This window comes from Corapipo altera, unplaced genomic scaffold (assembly GCF_003945725.1).
Source record: "Corapipo altera isolate COAL_440 unplaced genomic scaffold, ASM394572v1 46, whole genome shotgun sequence".
Classification (NCBI taxonomy): domain Eukaryota; kingdom Metazoa; phylum Chordata; class Aves; order Passeriformes; family Pipridae; genus Corapipo; species Corapipo altera.
Window position 1 is genome coordinate 16,853,109 of NW_020884883.1, and position 20,946 is coordinate 16,874,054.

At 41.1% G+C, this 20,946-nt stretch overlaps 1 protein-coding gene across 1 annotated transcript in view; it reads left to right on the plus strand.

Moving 5' to 3' along the window:
* Positions 1 to 20,946, plus strand: part of EVA1A (eva-1 homolog A, regulator of programmed cell death) — a 158,264-nt gene that overhangs the window by 23,564 nt on the left and 113,754 nt on the right. Inside the window, exon 4 of the mRNA XM_027641176.1 lies at positions 14,497 to 14,649. Coding sequence (XP_027496977.1) covers positions 14,497 to 14,649 — 153 coding nt within the window. The remainder of the gene's footprint in view (positions 1 to 14,496; positions 14,650 to 20,946) is intronic.

A 20,946-nucleotide genomic window follows, 5' to 3' on the forward strand; every position in this document is an offset into this window, starting at 1 on the left:
CTTAATAACAGACCTGACAGAAGTACTTTAATAGGAAGCTATTTAAGGGCTAAATTGTCCTCTTAGGATATCCATTTCTTTCTGTTGCTTATTGAGGAAGCCTGTTGTGACCTTGCTACTGAAGTAGGTGTTTTGGTTAAGCATCTATCTAGGTAGAACGAATGTGAATTTTCTTGCACACAGGTATTAGAGATGCTTTGGGAAGTAGCCTGCAGAGTTTAGACAGGACACTTTTAAGATAAAATAAGGATACCCAGACCCTCTCACTGCCAGTTATGCTGGAGCCTCAAAAGGCCTCTGAACAGATCAAGTTATCTAAAAAGAAAGACTTCCTTGAAAGAAAGCAAAAGTGAAGTTAGTGGCATTTACTTGTACCTTTGCTGAAGAATAACGAGATGGTGCAGTCATCCCCTCCAGCCACTGTCACTGCAGTTATGTCTCTCTGACATTACATTGCATTTGAAATCTAGTGGTTTCAATGCTCACTGGCTGTGTGGGGTTCATGCACAAGGCAAGGTGCTATTTTGGTTTCTCATGGGCAGAATTTCAAGGAGATGGAGGACAGTAAATCATGCTGAAACTGAAAGACCCAGATTTTTCAAATGGTGGGGCTCTGGGGAGCAGGGCAATGGGGGATCTCTACTGCACTAACCCCTCTGAGACTGCTTTTGCTGGAAGCAGGGAAAACTCATGTGGAGGTGTTGTGGTTCACCTCCTCTAGAAATTACAGCAATAGTTCAGAGAAACAGTGAGAAATTCAATACCTTTTGTGGTTTTTTGGAAGTCTTATGCTAATCATGGTCCCCTCTGATCCAATAGATGGGTCTAGGATCTCATGGACACTCATTTTGCATGTAAAGATATGGGAATGGATCTGCTTTTAAAAGTCAAGAGTTTGGCACTTCTGAGTATTCTCTGTGCCTGTATATCAATAAATACACTATGTCTGTGTGTACTTCTAATTTTAAGGTATAGGATTTTTAAAGAGATCAGAAATTACCCATAAAATGCTCTATTCTGTCTCAATTTGGGGCAAGCGAGATTTATTTATAGCTTCTTTGTGATCTGAGGGCCAAGGTCCATTGAAAGTGTATAGAGGCTTAGACTTTATTTTTAGTTGACATGGTGGTTTTGGCCAAAGGTTGGACTTGATGATCTTGGACTTTTCCAACCTTAATTATTCTACAATTTGTTTTATTTTAATTTTCTATAGCATATGTGCCTTAGTTTCTAATATATACCAACTTTTGGGAATATGCTCAAGGGCATAGCACAGGTCTCAGCAGAGCACAGCTATGGCTTGTGGTTCTAAACTTGGAGGTGCCTCTGCAAATCATCCTGCTGTCTACAAACTGAGCAGTGAGCCCACAGGAGGATCCCCCCAGGTCAAGGTGAGGATGTGTTGCTGTAGCACTCAAACCTGAAGCTGTTCTCTGCTGGTGTAGATGTATTCTACACTACATTTAGCACTGGCAGGAGTGGTTTGTAGTGGGATGTCTGGATATGGTCACCCTGTTCTAGAGGCTAAAAAAATTGGTGAGAGTGGTGATGGGCTGTCCCATGCCACTGGGCCTCAGTGCCAGGGAACAGGCACATTTAATTTATCAGGGCCAGTGTAGCCTGAGATCCTCACCCAAAGCACACTGAAGCCTAGGATCAAGCCCTGAACACACACAGGATTTCAGTCTCTAGGGTATCTCTCAGAATCATTAAAAAATTGCACATAAATCTAATTATTTCTCAGGTAACATGCTGATTTGATTTAGACCCATTAAGTGTAATTACTGGGTAGGCTACAGGACCAGATAATTAGGGGGAATTGACATACTATTTAATTGGTCTAACATGAATTCCCTCAACTGAAATTTGGATTCACCAATATTATTCAAACAATTCAGTGTTTGTTCATCCCCCTCACTTCAGAGGCAGAGAACTGTGTAAGATTGTATGTTATTGTAAGCTAGGAAATATTTGCTCTGTGTGCCAGACTTTCTGGAGGGGCTGTGTGATCTAATCCTGGCTGGGAACAGGATCTGTGGGGCTGCCTAAGTTGTGCTGAAGAAATAACTTCACCTCTCTGCATCCCAGCAATACCATTGCAGCTGATTTTACTGGGGCTGGTTGCTGCTGTGGGCTATTGTACCAGCAGGGATCCCTCTGCCCCTGCACAGCTGCTCCTTACTTGTAATGGCTTTTTGGTTCTTTAGTTATTTTTTTTGGCTTTGCTGTTTCAGAAGTGCCAATGCTCCTGAACAAAATGGGGCCATAAGTGCTTGTCCTTCTCTGCAAAGGGAATATTTGGAATGAGATATGTTGCCTGTGTGGCCATTTGCTGGCAGTGCTGTTGAGAGGAGGAGGCTCTTACTGTATTTATGTGACTTGCTCCATGAGTCTCCCATACGGTGCCCTTCTCTTGTCTCCTCCTTTGCCATTGCCATGCTGTCCTGCTGTCCTCGATGCACTGTCCCCTTCTCAGCTCTGAAGAACCTAAGTTGTAGCTTCCCATAATGAAATTTTCCCTTTTTTTCTGTTGGGCAGTTACTCCTTTAGCTTATGACTTCAAGGACTCTGGGAGGGATAATCTCCATCCAATGTTTTTTTAAAATTATTATTATTTTTATTTAATTTTAAAATGCTGTGTGAAACAGCTGGATGTGATAATTGGAAGATGGTGGGCCTGAAACCTGCCTGTGTTAGTCATCCCAGCGATGTAAAAAAGTGTAAATTCAAACTTTGCTGTTCTCTCTTCTATTCATAAATGTAAGCTTAAAGCCTTTGAAGTTTCAGAAAACCTGGATTGTGACCTGGGCTCCAAATGCATTTCAAATCCTTCTGTGACAATACAAAAATATATTTAGGAAAGGCACATCAAGGCTCTGAGAAATGTATTAGGGAAGGAAACGCATGGCTGTTGGCAAAGGGTGAAGTGCCAAAAGTTTGTGAGGTGATAGGAGGAGAAAAGAGGGTGAAGGAGGTTGCTTTGTACTAGTTTGAAACCTGTAGCTTTGGTTTATGGGAGAACTTTCAGGCTGAGAATCAACCTGGACACGTGTTTGAAGAGAACAGGCTTTCATTCTCTTTGCTACAGATCTAATTAGAATCTAAGGGTGCAGTTAATTCTCTTGAAAAGTCAAACACTTTTTTTCAAACATAAGAATGCTCATCCTAATGTCCTTGCCAGAATCTTACTCAGGTAACAGCCCTAGGCAATTTTCATTAGAAAGCAACTGAATTTAAAAGTCAATTAGGAATTAATTCCTATCAGATCACCTTCTGATGAAAATGTCGTCTTCAAATGTTATGCTCTCTATCATACAGTGATAGAGCTGTCATACTGTGCCCCAGGGGTGTCTGCCATTTGGTGAGGATGTTCAATTTTTTTTGCCAGTGGTACTTCAGAGCCTGTGTGAAGGCAGAATACCATTACTGGTGCCAGTTTTTCCATCTATCAAAGAACTGTGAGGAGTCATACTGTGTGTTCTGATTCCATGTCTCTTAGTGAATTGCTCAGATCTGCTCGTCAGATTTCAGTTGAATTGTCCGAAAAGTATGAAAAGGCTGTTTTGGAAGGACCACATAGGCTTGCAGCGAATGCCTCTTGCTCACATTTTAATTTCCCTACAACCCATTCCGTCAGTATTGAATCTTGTGTGAGCTTTGCTGTTGACTTTGATGGGCTGAGGGTTGTATCTTTTCTGTTAAATTTACTAAACATGGCATGAAAATCCTCATGTCATCACACATCCTCAGGGCTTTCATTCCCTAGACAGAATTTGCAAAGCACTGTGAGCCAGAGCAGAGGGCTATAGAAAGAACAGAGGTTTTGTAGAAATTTCAGACAAGAGCAAAGAGGGACCTAAATGTATTCCTGGTTCCTTTAATTGGTGATTGATTTTAGTGCTAGGATAGACTGGTAATTCAGTAGTCATCAACCCTTTCAGAAAAGCATTCATCTCCCTTGTCAGACAGGTTTATTGGTGGCAAGAGAAGTTCACTGTATTGTTTGCTGCATTGCTTTTTGGTGGGCCAGGCTTTCCAAGGCAGCACGATGGAATCAGGGATGGTTAATGGGCACATCCTTCTGGTCTGGCCACCGAGGCAACAGAACAAGCCTTTTGCCTTCTGCATTCATCAGCTCACTCTTGCTTATCTGTATTATTTCAAAACTGTTAAGATGGTGCAGGGAGTAGAAATTTATAAGGGCAATAAAACCTCGGGCAGCAACTGCTGTGGTGATGAAAAGGTGTAAATAAAGGAATGTTATAAATTACAGAGGACAGATCCATCAGCCCACAATTGGGGGCAGAGAAGCATTAATGCAAATGATTAATATTGTTTTAAGCTGTTGATGCACAGAGGTTTTCAGGAGCTGTCAAATAGCCCTGCCTCTGTAGCACACTGATCACTTGACTGTCAGGAGCAGGATTAAGAGGAACATGTGATTCTATTGTAGGCAAATGCAAAGATTATTGTCTGTTTAATTATACATATGATTATAATATTAATATATTAACTAGTGCAACACATAAAATATTATTATAGCATAATAATGTAATTATATTATACTATTATTATTATCATCATTATTTCCTGCCCCCATGGAGAAGGAAACTGCTACTGACCTGGGAGAGTTTAAAAATAAAAAATAAAAAAAAAATAAAAAAAATTCCATTTTTTCTTTCAAACTTAATCAGTTAGCTCTGCTTGACATAACAAGGAGCCAGTGAAGACCATGATGCTTCCTACTATGAAGGTGTAAGGATTCCCTTTGCTGGGTCAGGTGTCCAGTATCCAGATGTGAACCACTGAAAAAGACAAATTCTGAAATCTGCCTAAATTACATAAATTCTAGAGCTATGACTTTTACAGATCCCCTTTGTCCAATGGCACTTAAGTTTTCTGTGGGGTCCTGGAAAAAAAAAAACAAGGATAAAAATATCTTTTTTTTTAAGACATGAATTTTTAGAAAATGACAAGGAAGGGATAGACTACAGTCTTCCAGTGCTGGGGTAGGTGAGTCAATAGCTTTGCCAGAAGGAGCTGGGAGCCTTTACCCTCGTGTACTTCAGGAGATCTAGCCCATCCTTAGGCACTCTGGGCACCTGGGACACCTTTCTGTGCTGATGATGGAGGTTGTGTGGTGGCTGGTGCTTTGAGTGTTAGAAATTACCTTGGCTGCTGGTGATCTGCAACTTTTCAGAAGAGCAAGAGGTGTCCTTGGAGCAATTAATCAGAACACAAGGAAACCAAGCTTTTAAAAATGAAACCCATAAACCTAAATCTCAGCACGTTCCTATGTGGTAGAGGTTTGCAAGCTCTGAACAATAGATTTCAAAATTTTCTGGTGTACTGGTGAAGAACTGTGACAGGAAAAGCATATCCCAGAAACAATATGCTTATAAACCAGACTGAGATAAGGTTGACTTTTGTGAAAGGTTGGATCTGTTATATTGACTCCACATTTTAAACCATGAGTGTAGGACTCACAGAACAGAGAAGTAAACTTACGCAGGGCTTCTGCAGGGGATCCTGTAGATGGACTTATTCAAGACAGAAAATACAGATCAATTGCCCTCCTGAAATAAACGTCTTCTAGAAAAAAAAAGAAACAGGAGTGAATCTTCTCTGGGATGGAGGCATGGAAATAAACTCTTTCCAGTACTGTGCATTTCTGCAATATTTTTTCAATATCAATCCTGCATTTGGTTTTCAAATTAACTATACATTTTTTAAAACAGGTATCTCCTGATATTTCAAGCTCTTCATCATATAATTGTGCATCAAGCTTTTCTCACTTATGCAGTTATTTTTCTGACTATTTAAAAGACACTGGAGGTTGTCACCTAATTGTATCTCTGGGAGCTGGGACTCCTAAAGAATCTGTGATGAATTTTGGGCATTTGCTTACTGTTTTTCTCCCAGCTACATTTTTTTTCTTCTCAGGTAAAACCATTGAGGGAATACTGTGTGTTTAATTATTTAGGACTGTAGTGAACTAGCTTTTAATTTACTAGGCCTCATGTTCACATATCGTGTGTTCTAGGCAACCCAATGGATTATATGTAAAAATATCAATCAGGTATTCTTTAATGTTCCTGTGTCAGAATTATTATCACCATTGTTTTAACATTTGGAGAAGACTGTTTTAATGATATAAGACTGAATTTTCCCTTTCATCTAGTTTAATAATAACTTTAAGCAGCATTACTCCTAATTTACACCACCACTGGAAGAGCAGAACAAAAGTGCTGTGAACAGTGGTACTAATGAAGTCTTTTTGCTTATATATTTGAGTAACTTCTAGTACATCCTTCCCATCTTTTCACTGCAGTAACAAAAGTTGTGGCCATGCTTCCTATGTTGCCTCCTATGGTGTAGCTATTCCAGATTCATATCCATGCTAATCGACCAGTTAGTACATCCAGGCAGGTTAACTGGTGGGACAGTGCAATAATTACAAACAGCTTTGGCATTGATTTGGCTCTCTTCTGATATTGGCTACCAGTTCTCAAAAAATGACTACATTTGTCATCTCAATGTTTCTGCTAAATTTCACTGAACTTTAGCCAGCAGGTTCTCAGGAAGCAGGACTAATAAATGGTGAGGCAGAGGCTCAGGCAGCAGAACAACAGTAAGTCACAGCTGCTTCAGAAAATCAGCCCAATTTCATTAACAGAAAAAGTGGGATGAGAATTAAATTTGTCTTGGGCTCCCAGGTGTTATATTTAACTCGTCTCACAGTCTAGTGCACATATTTTGATATTGTTCCCTTTTTCCTCCTTAGGTAACCATGCACCTCTGTCCAACAGGAAAGTGCAACTAGGTGCATCTGAACTCTACTTTGGAAATGAAATGTAGCAGTTAATTTGCAACCCTGCCAGCCTTTTCACAGGAGAATATAAAAGGACAACTACTTCAGACTAATGAAAGTGACAGTGGGGAGAGGCGCCTTTTAAACACTGCAAATTGGATGGGTGCATCAGGAGTGTAATTTTAAAGGAATCTGACAAGGTCGTTGGCAAAGAACAATCTTCTTACTTGTCAAAAGGGTTTCAGACCTCCAAAACTTGGCACTCTTGAGTTTTCAGGGTACTTCTGAAGTTGGCAAGCTGCCTATTTGATATAACTCTGGACTGTCATCTGAGTTGTATCTTTCAGAGTTTCAGATTTGCTCCTGCAGAAGTGAGCGGTGCACGCCATCGAGGGCAGCAAACCTCAGTTTAAAAGTTAAATTAGAGCATCTTCACAAAACGTTTTTGAAGGGAAAATTGAATTGAAATAATGTTAAAAGATATTTCCATGTAAATGTATGAATTTATAACACTCTCACTTTTTTATGCTCCAAATTAAAGGGATGATCTTTTTTACATCCCCTGGGAATGAGGGAATGACGAGGTAGCCCACAGTTAAATGCTTGTGGGGGAGTGAAAGGAAGGACTGTACTCAAGGACTCTGGAGAACTTTTCTGTCCTGGAAAGGTTTCTTCCACCCAATCCTGCCTAAGGGAATGCTGACTGGATTGATATGGATTTACTCAAATCCTCATATGGAAGAAAGGTTCTCATTAGTAGCAGGTTCACATGGAGAAGAAGGAAGCTCTGGAACTCAGGATGGGAGATGTCTGTTGTAAGTGAAATTGGACAAAACCCCAAAAAGTGAGGAGCCATAGCAATTTGCACTGGTCTAAATAGTAGGCATTTGCCATTGGGGAAAATTTCTGACCTGTGTTGACTTGTCCACTGATAGGACAAGGGGCAATGGCTTTAAACTGAAAGAGGGTAGAAGAAATTCCTTACAGTGAGGGTTGTGAGGTCCTAGAACAGACTGGCCAATGAAGTTGTAGATGTCCCATCTCTGGAAGTGTTCAAGGCCAGGTTGGACAGGGCTTTGAGCAACCTGATCTAGTGGAAGGTGTCCCTGACCATGGCAGGGGGGTTGGAATGAGATCATCTTTGAGGTCCCTTCCAACCCAAACCATTTTAGGATTCTGTAAATCTATGATTTATATTTGGGGACTTGGAGGCCAGAATCCGATTATATCTTCTGAAATGCAAAAGAGGATGCAATACTGAAATAACAAATGCTTTCTTGAAATGAAAAGTAAGTAAATATGTAACACAGGAATCGAAGCATTAGGAAAAAGTTCAAAGGGGTGAACTGACTGGAAAATATCCTTTTAACACAATTATCTTCTCAGAGTAGTGTAGTAGTCGGTGAATGCTGTCCAAGGCACTCTTGCTTTCTCTGCTTTGAGATATATTTCCTCTTTTTAATTTTGGGTGGATGGACTTAGATCTACATGCACTCAAAAATATTCTGTATGTCTTCATAAGGTCCTGGGAATTAGCTGATTATGGGGGAAGAAAAAAAATAAAAACAACAGTCACAGGTGATAAGGAAGGGCACTGGATGAGTATTTGCAAGATGGGCTGTTCATGTTCACAACACTCATGTTCAAGGATGCTGCTTAGAGGTGTCTGTCCTAGTGTTTATTAGGTTTCTGTCTTAGAGACTCATCTTCCTAGTTCCTGCAGAAGAGATAGTAACATGTACTCACTATACTCATCTCTCACATGATTAACTGTGTCACAGGAACAACTTCCCCAAGGAAATTGTGGTGTTTCAATCCTTGGAGGTGTTAAAAACTTGAATGGACATGGCCTGCAGCTGCCTGCTGCTCTAGCTGACTCTGGTATAAACATGGGAGTTGGCCCAGACATTGTCCAAGGGTGTTTTCTGTCCTCTGTGACTCTGTGAATTGTGGTCTGGAGTGACTACACCTGTAGTAAAGAGTTTGTATTTCCATGGTTAAGCCCTGTTTTGGCTTTTCTCTTTAGGCTGACACCAGAAATGGCTATGTGGTGACTTTTGCACTCTAAGTATTCTGCCTAGGCATGTGCTGAAATTACCAAAATCTCACCACATGCATTACTATCATCTTTATTATTTGGGGATGGTTTCCATAAAAGTTTGTTGAATTTTAACTTCTGACTAAAAAGCTGCATATTCCACCTGTGCCACCTGGCCCACTGTGCATCTCATAGTGGCTGAGTGAGGAGGGGGTGGTCCCTATGCCCTTTTTTACAGACCAACACTAACCACCATCCATGGTCATTTATCCTTTAATGAGGTGATGGTGGAATGGCTGGATATAATGAAGAATTATGAGTTTTGAGGTGAGAAATGTTCTTTGTTTTGGGTGATATGCAGCAGAACAGGTAACAAAGCTGACATGAAGGTGAGCAAGGCAAAAATTGGGCTAAAGAGAAGTTATTGGCTAACATGGAGTTCAGTTCTGAAGTGGCATCTCGGGTGCAGTCTGATTAATTTATTTATAAATAGTTATAACCTAGCAGGAAGGTTGTCTATGGGAAACAATCCTGATGTGAGAAGGAATTGGGCAAAACCATCTCTGTTTCCTAAAAAATTACTTACTTTGCTCAGATCCTCAGTTCTAAGATTGAAATCCTTTAGGATTTTGTGAGGAAAACAGATTTCTCTTAACATGTATTACCAGTTCTTTGATCTGGGAAATAGGGTCAGCTATTATGCACTGATTATGTGAAGTATGCATATTTTAATTAGCAAAATTTCATAATTTTTTCCACAAGTTCTGTTCAAAAATATAATTTTAGGCAAGGTAGAACTCTGGCAATAATGCATTCCATCACTTTGTTAGACACAAAATCTTTTGAGGATCTTTTATCTCTAAGGTCTTGAAGAGATTGAGGCAATTGACATTTAGTTTCAAGCTTCGAATCATGATCATTCAGAAAATTGTTGTGGACCAAAAATGAAAATGTTCTTAAGACACTGGGTAATTGTATTTACTATAGGTCATTTAGGTTAATATTATTGTATGCATCCTACGATTACAATGGGTCTTCTTATTCATTTTACCGTTTGAGAGAGCCCATTTTTCTGTTAGAAACATTTATATTTTTTCCCATAATTGTCCAAGCTATGTTATAATAGTGTCATATAATGACCTTTAAAAACGTGTCTAGAAAAGCCTGCAGCTGCTCCCTCCTTGGGTTCTCTCTACTCAGTTATATTTAAGCCAGTGTCTCTGAAACCAGGCAGTAATAAAAGGGATATTATCCTTAGCAAATATCTTAATCATGGTAAATCTCTGTTGCCCTACAAATGACTGCATGGGGGATTAGAGTGGAGTAAGCCATTTGCTGAATATCACTGCCACCTTTCAGAGGCCATTTAAGCGTGTTTAATTTTTCAGGGTGAAACATGAAACCCACTAATACAAATGTTTGCGTTTGGCTTGAATTATATCCAGACTGTAACAGTTAGAGCAGGCTTAGGACCAGATTGTGAGTGATCTGTAGGAGGCCAGTTCTGCTTGGGAGAGTGAGAGAGAAAAATGCACATTCGTTCCCAGTCCCAGCTCTCTTATGTCACTTGCACTGCCTCGGTTCTTTTCAATATTTATGTCAGGTCCTTATCGGTGAAGTACCAGTGAATATATGGAGGATGCTTAGCTCTGTATTTTTTTAGTATCAGTCACAGTCCTTACTGTTGTCCAGTGCCTGAGAGCCACCAGTGTCTGACTTTTGCTCACCCTGGTTAAGATGGTGGTGGCAATGCTATGAAGTAGAAAATACTTTCAGAGACTTGTGTCCTCCATAGCATCACTTTCTTATCTGTTTGTTTATCCAGATTTCTATCAGGTTGCCCAGAAACACCAAGACCATCTGCTTTCCAGTGATCAAGCTTAAAGGAACATTTTGGGAGACTGAAGTACTACTGTGTATTTCATTCTTCCTTTTTTTCTTCCTTTTTTTTAATTCTTTTTAAGAAATCAGTGCCTCACTCTGTGCCAGACCAGGCAGCTGCAGCCTAACCAGTTTGGGCTCAGCCAGAGCCTTGGGAACTGGCAGCTCCAATAGGTGTTTCCTGGGGCAGAATTTAGTGACTGCGAGGTGACATCTGCTTCAAGTGGCACAGCCTTCTTACTTCACACTGCAGTGTTCTGGGAGCACATCACCCACAAACTGCCCTTGTTCCCAAGAAGTGTGCACTCAGGTTCACCTCACTAGTCTGATTTTTGAGCCATCCATCAGGCAGCTTCCCCCATAAGCCCTGAACATGACTTCCCAGGGCGGCTACAAGAGTAAGAACTGCAAATGTGAGAGGCAGTGTTTTGTTGTTCGTAGAATCATAGAATGGTTTGTGTTGGAAGAGGCCTTAAAGACCATCCAGTTCCAACCCCTCTGCCATAGTCAGGGACACCTTCCACTAGACCAGGTTGCTTAAAGCCCCATCTAACCTGGTCTTGAACACCTCCAGGAATGAGGCATCCACAACTTCTCTGGGCAGCCTGTTCCAGTGATTCACCACCCTCACAATAAAGAATTTCTTCCTAATATCCAATATAAACCTGCCCTTCTTCAGCTTCAGGCCATTTTCCCTTGTCCTATCACTCCATGCCCTTATGAAAAGTCCCTCTCCAGCTCTCTTGTAGCTCCTTTAGGAACTGGAAGGTGTTATAAGGACAAGTTGTTAACTGTCTCATAACTGCTGGACTGACCCTCAGTAGTGAATGTCTGTCCATCCCAGTGGGCTCAGTGCAATATTCACTGTGTTTAAATCCCAGTCAAGTTTCCAAATTACAAGCTCTGACTTTGAATGGTCAGCAGAATTTAATAAATATTCTAAAGATCTTAAATGAGTCCATAGAACATGTGGTTAAGCAATCAGTTATACTTGTTAATTGAGATATGTAGCTAATAATAACCAAATTGGAAGAGGAAATTGAGTTAGTGCCTTGTAAGAAATAAGACCTTCACAGAGGACCCTCTCATTAGAGGCTTCAAAATTGCTCTTTTTTTAAAGTTAATCAACTATTTAATATTTCAACCACTTCAGCCAGTCACAAACATTCTTCTTTTCTGTAATATTGGTTTAACATTACCTTTGTATAGCTTGTCCTATTGGAGAGTTTTGTGCCCTTGCGCTTTTAGTTTTAATTTGTGGGTTTTTCCTAAAATAAAAAAAGATCTAATACGTCTATAAAGTTCTATTATACTCTGTTAAGTTTTATAGTTTATAGCAGGGTAAAGCTTTGACTTAATTTCCCTCACAGAAGAAACAAAAATCCTACGGGAGACATTTATAGGCGAAGATGAAACCCCTTAGTATGTTCAGTGTAGCATTCAGATGCTTTCATGTTGATTGTGGATGAAATAGATAAGATAGTCATAGAATCATAGGCTTATTTAATTTAGAAAAAATCTCTAAGATCATGAAGTTCAACCACTAACCTGACACTGTCAAGTCCATCACTGATTCTTCACAGCTACATGAGGTTCTTTTCTTGTTACATATTCTGAAGTTGCAAAAAGCTTTTACTTCTGATTCCTGTCACTGTTTTAAATACTCAGCTGGTCATGGGTTTATTTTTATAGTTACTGCTGAGGGATGTGTGTTCTCTGCACAGACTCTCCCATGAATGAGTTAGGCCTTAATTGTGTCTTCATCTACAGCGATGGATCATGAAGTGTTTTCACATTCAATAAATATTTTAAAGCTTCGAAAGTTTCTCTGCAGTGGGAGAAAAACTAGGATCTTTCAGAGTTTCTTGCAAAAATGTTGCAGAGTGAGAAGGAAGATTATGTACTGGAACAGGGTCTAGGGTTAAGATTCTCACCTGGACTGTGAAGGTTTGGACGTTTTCACATTCCAATTGATGATCTGAACACCAGGTAATAAGCTACTTTGAGGGGGCTGTTTTTTGGCTTCAAGTAGGAATTTCCAAGTTGAGTATGAGGAATAATTTTGTTCTCAGATATTTCTTTTAAATCAGCATGTTCCTGTTTTGGTGTAATACATGTTCTCTTCTGAAAAAATCTAACCAAAAGTAGAAATTAGTCCTTCTTCAAACATGGTTTAAGCTAGATGACCTCCTGAGGAGTCTTCCAACCTAAATTCTTCTATGATTCAACTTTGGTGGAAGAATTACTTTCCATCACCAATAAGGAAAAACAATTCTTGAACCTAGAATTACACTACAGTAAAAAAATGTCACATTAAGTGTTAACTGCCAGGATTTAAAGACTTGAACGTCAGACCATAAAGTAGTTATTAGCTGGTGCTCTCAGTTACTGAATAGTTTGGTGCATATAGACTCTGCATAAGTTCTCACATATATATATGTATGTATATATATATGTATGTATATATATGTATGTGTGTGTGTCTGTGTGTATGTTTGTGATACTAGACACCAAAAAACAATGTCAGAGAGAGAGAAAGATCACGTCTATGCTAGGAAATGATACAGGGCCAGGGGCAGCCTCAGGCACTGGCTGATGGTTATGTGTTTGGTTGCTTGTGTGCTCTATGGCACAATTTTGACCTGGTACAACTAGAGGCATTCAAGATGAAATGACTGATCATGCCTGGGAGGTTACCAGGGGTCACAGACCCTTCCCAATAAGCAATCTGGATGCTGTTGTGGCTACATTTATAATGGTAAATAACATAAGCAAGTGCAAGGTCACTCTATAGAGGCTGGGGAGGTTGAGGTTGTATTTCTGGCGGTGCCCTAAGTTGGCTGCAGTGTCCACAGACATGCCACTTCAGTTTTTTTAGTCTCTTTATGCCACTGCTTTATTCTTAGCCTCTTTCTTTCACAGTTGTAGATGTCTAGCTGCAAAGGTTCAGCTCTTCAAAACAGTGTTTGTTTTCATTGATGTGTTGGCAGACACACATGGGGAGGGCCTATTCTAGGTTGGGACCTCTAGAGGTTCCCATAATCCAAATAATAGAAAAGAGGAGGGAATGACATGCAGTTTCTTATGAAATGATTGTCCAGTCTTCTCGAGAGATGTAAATTAAGTGACTGTTCTGTGTGTACCAACCTTACAAGAGCAAGAATGTATTTTGCATTCTTGAGCTGACCATTTTGAGAAGAATTTGGGGAGCAGCTTTTGTATATCTGTGTTTGCAACAGGCAGGAGCAGTTTCCATAATTAACCAATTTAGCATAGCTTCCATTGGACCTGCCAAGGGAGAGCTGCTGTGAAAAAAAGGCTTTTAAGAATGATGATGTTTGAATTTTAGCTTCTGTGATGTAGAGTAAATGCTTGGCACATATAGGGCTGATATGGATGAAGTAGGTTCCTAAAGATAGGCTTTCACCTTCCCTTGTCATATCACCGTGTGGAAATCACTCAATTGCCATGCGTCCTCACTTATTTGTTTGCAAAATGAAATTATTGGCTATTTAACAGAACTGACACGTACTAGGCTAAATGTGCTGATACTGTCAAGGGAGAATGTATGATGGGAAAGATCCGTGCTCCTCTAGCAAATGCAGTGCTAAGGCTGGGGTTGTGCTGGTAGCTGATGTGCACCCCTGGGCGTGCGCCCAGAATTGCTGCTGAGCTCACACCACGGGGAGGTGAGAGGGCTCCCACCCTCCCTGCTGGGTGCCCACCTCTGGGTCAGCTGAGTAATTAAGTGTTTGTTTCCTTCCAGATGAATACAAGAGTAAAGTAGCCTGTGAAGATGACAAGCTGAGGCTAAGCTGTAAGAAGAGCATGGTGATAGCCATTTACTCTGCTATCTTTGGGAGGACACAAGGAGGCAGCCTGGAGTGCCCATACCAAAACCTAGGGATGCCCATGATTGGTAAGCAGGGGGATGGATTGACAGAGCATGCTAAACTGGGCAGGGTGATTTCATTTACTGTCATCATGGTAGTGCTGGCACAAAACCTGATCAGAAAATTAGGAGTGGGACATTAAACCTGCCATGGTAGTGCTCCTGATGTGTGGTACCTTGGTGATACCTGGTGAGCTTCATCATGAACACCAAACTGAGGTTCAGCTCGATGTCCCAGCCAAGTTATCAAGTCACAGGCTTTTAACAGATACATCAGATTATATGCTGGAAGGTGTTTGGGTTTCTTGTTCAATTTTCTGTCCTCTTGGTGGTTCATACATCAAACCTCTACCTATAACATGAAGGAGCATATTGTCATGTGCCATGTGTGACATTGAAGCCTTGATATTGCATTTAAATTTTTACTGAAGTTAAAGCAAGAGAGCAAATTAAAAAAGCAAGTTGTTAAGTTTCATCATGTTATGGTTGGCTTACAATATCTTCAAGTAGCTTCTTTACTCTTAGGCTATCATAGTCTCTTACAGTCAGGAGTGAAAGATAAATAATTGAAAAACATTCGCTAGAACTGTCTATTCTTGAGCCAATGTGAAATGACTTTGAATATTTTAGGCTGTGGAAGAGAGAGCAACAGTCTGCAGTACAAAATCCTGTGTTCAGCATTCCTCATGATCCTTCTCTGCAGAGCTGAGAGGGAATTAAATGATTTCCAAAAGGAATTGCCTCCAGAGGGGGGAAGGCTTTAGTGGGAGTTGTACAGGGAAGCTTGATCTGCTGCTATTGCCTGTGCTGGGATCTGTTCAGCTGTATGAGATCTTCAGCTTCACAGCTGCTGATGCAGTGCCATTAAGGAGTTAAATGCTATTCAAATGGAAGCATGTGAAGTGACTGCTTGGAAATATAATACACAGGTGACGGGTGTCAATAGGAACCCACAGGTGGAATCAGGCCAGTCAGGTTATTTGTGCAGTGTGGGGAGTGCCTTAAAGTTGTGTAGCTGTGAAAACCTGAGCACTTGCAGTACAACTGAGCAGTGCAGAGTCTCCTACACAGTCCCATGGGTGAGGTGAGTGACAGCAGAGTCAACATCCTTTAACGAGTTACCTCCCATCTCTTGAGGTGACCAGTGTCCCTGGATGTACTTCTGTTGTCCCCCAGATACCAGGGTGCAGAAGCTGAAGCAGATATGTGAGGCAGGTTAGCTTAGACCACTTTTGTCTGGTGTTTGGGAGGGGTTGTGCATTGGTTTCTGTGGTGGTTGGGCTGCTGGGTGAGAACTTGCTGAGTCATTAAACTGGATGGGTTTCTACAGTAGACCTGAGCACCCCAGTCCTCTGTCCTTGCTGAGAGAGCAGGAACAGGCACATACCAGTGACAAGGTACCAGCACAGGGATCTGCTCTTCAGTGTCAGCGTGAAGCAAAACCTTATGTGAAGCTGTAAAGTTTTACTCTTCTTTGCCCAGGTGCTAAGTCACAAAACTTGTACTGTCTGGCATATGAGTTATGTGACACCAGAAAACGGGATGGGAGGCAGTGGAGCTGGGAGAACAAGCAGTGGGGTCTGACAACAGGGCTGCACGTGCCATAGCATCTCCAGTGCCTGCATGCCCTGCTGCTTTCAAAGTGGCCTTGTGAGCTCTACAAATTGGGATGTTTGCCCAAGAAAATGAGGTGTCGGATCCTAGAATGCAGCACACAGTCTACTGCTGGGATGAGGCAGAGCCTTCCTCCAGTGTGAGCTCTTAAATGAAAGTAGTTATGAGAGCTGGCTCAGTACAAGGCACTGTAACAACAAGCCAGGGATGGGAATGCTGAGGAAGCTTTATGATAAAATCCAACACGAAGTTTTAAGCTGTGAACTGATGCTAAAAATCACTGAGATGTTGGACACAAGCAGATATTCACATGTTTGGATTGCTGAGGTCTCAAGTATCTGTGTTAAATCAGCCTGGAGCTGCTGGGGTGCCAAGGAGGTAGGTAGGTAGGACAATGGCTGACTGAATGCCCTGTAGGGCTGGGGAGGAGAGATGAGGAACTCACCATGAAGCAGTGACTTCCCTGGGTTCTCCCAGACATTTGGGCACCGTGTGTGTAGGGTGAAGGACAGACTGTAGCTGTTGACACTGATGTTTCCCTGCATGCTGGAATCCTGAGTGAAGTGTGTGTGTGTGTGGATGAGCTTAACTAAAAAAAAATTGTGAGTGAGCAGGTGATCTTTTGACTCCCCATAGTTCAGCTCTCAAATCCCAGCTACATTTGGGAGTGGTTGTTCAGGTCTCTCCAGCACCAGCTTGTAGATCCCCTCAGCATGACACTGCCAATGCTACAGGCAGTCTCTGCTTATCACGACCTTCCCTTCATCCACCTGTGTGAGCTGACCCAATGGGGCAGAGCTCTAGTGATGCAGGAGCGCAGGAATGTGAGTTGTGGCTGTAGTTAACACTCCTTTGAGCTACAGGAGAAAGTGGTGTAGGATCCATCTCCAACCAAAATCAGCAAAAAGCATATTCACATCATATTTCCCCACAGCACACTGCAAGAAATCACAGTCCTACCTACAGTTACAGCAGAGAAATGAGTGGGTTGTGCTCCCAGCTGCCACTAGTAATTGTGGGAGCAGCACTCAGGGTCCTCCAACCTGCTCCAGAAGCTGTGATTTTGCCACGGGCCTGCCTAGCCCAGCAGGCAACTCTGTTCCATTGGGAGCAGGTGGAAACATCACAATTTATAAATCAAAGCTTTTGCTAGCTAGAGAACGTTTCCCTGCACGTTCCCACGTTTCCAGTGTGGGGAGGGCTGCTCCATGACAGCCTTTGATCCCAGACATTCACAGCAAGCTGATCTTACAAATATGACCGTATGACTCAGACTTTGTGGCAGCATCTAGTTCCTGTAAGGCAGAACTGAGATATGTTCTGTCTATGGAAGATTTATTCTGTTTGAATTTCATGGGACTGATGATTTGTGTCAAGTCTGAGCCTTGGCAAAAGGCCTTTTGCTGGGAATTAGGTCCTGGACAAGTTTGCAGTGATTATTTATATCCAGGCAAAATGAGCTACTTGATGAGTGAAGAACTCATACTTGCCCCAAAGGTGGTGAAGGTTATCTTTTCTTCCTCTCCAAATGAAAAACAGTTCAGAAAATTTGATTCCTTTTTTTTTTTTTTTTTTCCTGTGGAAGAAATGCACATTTGGATTGAATTTAGAAATCTACAGTTTGTACAGGTGAGGCTTTTAAAGAACTGAGGTCTAAGATGGGGAAGAGAGATGGCCTAATAGAGCATTGCATATATAAGGTAAAAAAATAATTCAATTTGTGTCATTTCTGCTTTGAAAAACAAGACCTTGTACTCCTGTAGAAATGTTAAGGAAATAAACTCTACCAACAGTGAGTTTCCCAGATTCTCCAGAGGCATGAGAGACATCAGGTGCTCAGGTGGGTCCTGAGGTATCGTGATGTTGCAGCCCTTTTAATCCAGCTATTGTTGTGCTGCTTTTGGGTGATGTAAGATCCCCAAGTCAGACTTCACACACCATGCCATGCCAGACACATGCTTTCTCTTTGTCTAATGTCTGTATGAATGCACTTGTCATCTGTGCAGAGAAAGCTATTGCTAAGAACTCCATCCTATCCCTGTCACATTAAAGAGAAAATCTGCAAGATCCCCTTTTAGCTGGAAACATGCTAAAACTTGTGTTTCTGACCGTAATGGGAAACCCCTGCAAACAGCTGGACCCCTCCTTGAATGCCTTGGGAACTCTGAAAAGCTCCTAAAGGAATTTGACCTTATTTGTAACTCTCTTAATAAAGCCTCCACTTTGCTGCCAGCATGTGCAGAGAGCATACGCAGAGCATAGGGAAGTCTCTGGGGAAAGAGCTATTTACAAGCGATGAACCATTCATTTCCCTCAGTCTAGTGAGCCCTTTGCCCCTTTTTCGTGTTGCTTACAGCTGCCTCTGCCTGCATCTCTAAGTGACTTGTTTATATCAAGAGAAGCCAATTTAAAAAATGGCCTTTTCCTACGTGTATCTGAGCGCAAGGTAATGGTCTAATTTGGAGGCTGAGGAGGAAGAACTTGGATGGAAAATGATTATTACCCTTTTTATCACTTAGTGTAGCAATATCTTTGATCATATTCAGGACACCAGACATGTTCACATTATTTAGTTTTACAGTAGCTACCCCTCTGAACCACAGAGAGTGAGATGGATGTGTTCAGCTGACCTCTAACATAGGATCCAGGACTGCTTCTCAAGGACCCCTATCTTTCTCCATCACATATACAAAAAACCCAGAGCAATTTAATTGCTCATCCTGGGTAGAAGGAATCCGGGCTTGGCTTTGGAGTCAGTGTAAGATCGTGGGAACTCCGGCTCCACAGCCCAGCTCTGGGTCGTGGTGTGTGGGTTAAGCTGAGTAGTCTGCTAAGAAGTGAAATGTCCTTGTCACTCAACATACGAGTTCTCTCCTGTGCCTCTATAAAGGGGAGAAATGGATGTGTTTACAAAGCCCCGAGGAAAGTCAGATGGTCAGTGGTGCTCTCTAACTCATGGAATCTGATAATGCAAGAGCAGCAAATGAGCCAGTCCTTTAGGTACTCATTCCCTGGCATTTTTCATTCTAATGCTTCTAGTGACAGAAGGTGATCCAACCCAGTTTGTTTTGATTTCCTCCTCTTAATGCAGATGTATATGGGACTCGAAGCAGAGCCCTCATATAAATATTTATTACACCATATAAATAATGGACCCTTCTAGTTTGTTTATCTGTGATCAGATCTAGCATGTGAATAAGTATGAAATACATGCAGTAAAAAATATCCATTTTATTCCACGGTACTTGTTCCTGCCAGCACAAGAGCTGGTTTTAAGAGACTGCTGCCCCTCCAGATGTGCATTTCTATCTCTTTTCTGCTTCACCATCCATGGCCATTTTCCACCCTGTTCCCATCAGTACAAGTTTGTGGCTGTGCTCTAATCTAGGTCTTAATCAAATATTTAAAAATAAAAGGCCTCCAAACTGTGGAGCTGGACTGATGAGGAGTAGTAATCTCTGGCACTGAAGGGGGAAGTAGAGGGGGACTGGGATGTCAGGAAAGGATGGGATATCCACTGAAATCTGTGGGGATCAGATAATACCATGTAGTATGGTCGACCTTTAGCAGATGCAGGTGCTTGCAGCTGAAATGCTCTCATGCTTCATCCTGATTTCACCATATGTACTTTAAACCAACTGTAAAGCCAGGTCTGTGGGACAAGCAGCAGGTGTAGGAATGTCAGACCATGTTGTTCCTCTCTAAGGTGCACACCAGGCTTCCAAAGCACCCCTGCTTGTAGATGTGACTCTATATATGCTTCATTTGCATTTGGTGCAGAAACTACTTTATTATGTGTATAGCTCATGATTAAGAACATGTTTTTAGAGGCCAATCTGCTTCTATGTAGTAAAACTCACAAGTATCCAAATTTGAAGGCTAAATAAATATCAGTTGCTGTTTAATTCACATATCATACCTTATTAAATTTAAATTAAATGCCATTCTCATTTAGAATGCTGAGTTAAAGGGGGACAAAGCCTGCTTTCAGAAAGTTGTTTTTCAATTTTAGATACTTTATGTGTTTCAATTTTGCCTCAAAACACCAGGAGGTAATTAAAATCACTTTACAGCTGTTTCTAGAAAACTCAAACTATTGTTGGATTCCATAGAGTCATAAAAATGATTTATATGAAGTTGTTTTTATATGCACACAATAGCTATTTAAAAAAAAAAAAAAAGAAAGAAAAGAGAAAATCCTTTCAAATGTGAATCTGGGCAAGATCTTTCCCTAAATTCAAGTTGGTTTTAAAACACTCTTTACAGTGAAGTGACCCCATGCAGTGATTGTAAATAAAAATTCTGAAAGTAGTGATTTAAACAGCACTAGCAGTTTCTGTGACGCTATTGGTGTGATATTTGAAGAAGTAAAGCAGGCATTTGTATCAGTAGTATCAACTTCTTTAGTGGCTGATTTTATAAAAGATGCCTATTGTCCAACTATTAATAAAAACAAACTCAACAACATAAGGGCAGAACTTGAAAGATTTAAATCTACAGCATCTTAATTTATTTCCATGAATTTACTCTGAATGAAAACCAATGTAACTTGTTGAGAACTGATAAAGTTTGTCTTAAAATAATTCAGATGTCGCTCAGGAATACTGTAAAATTACTGTGATGGTGAATGTTGAGCCTGAGAAACAAAGGTAATGTGAAACCTGTGAGCTTGCAGGCACGCCACGCTTTATTTTAGGAACCAAGGGCAAG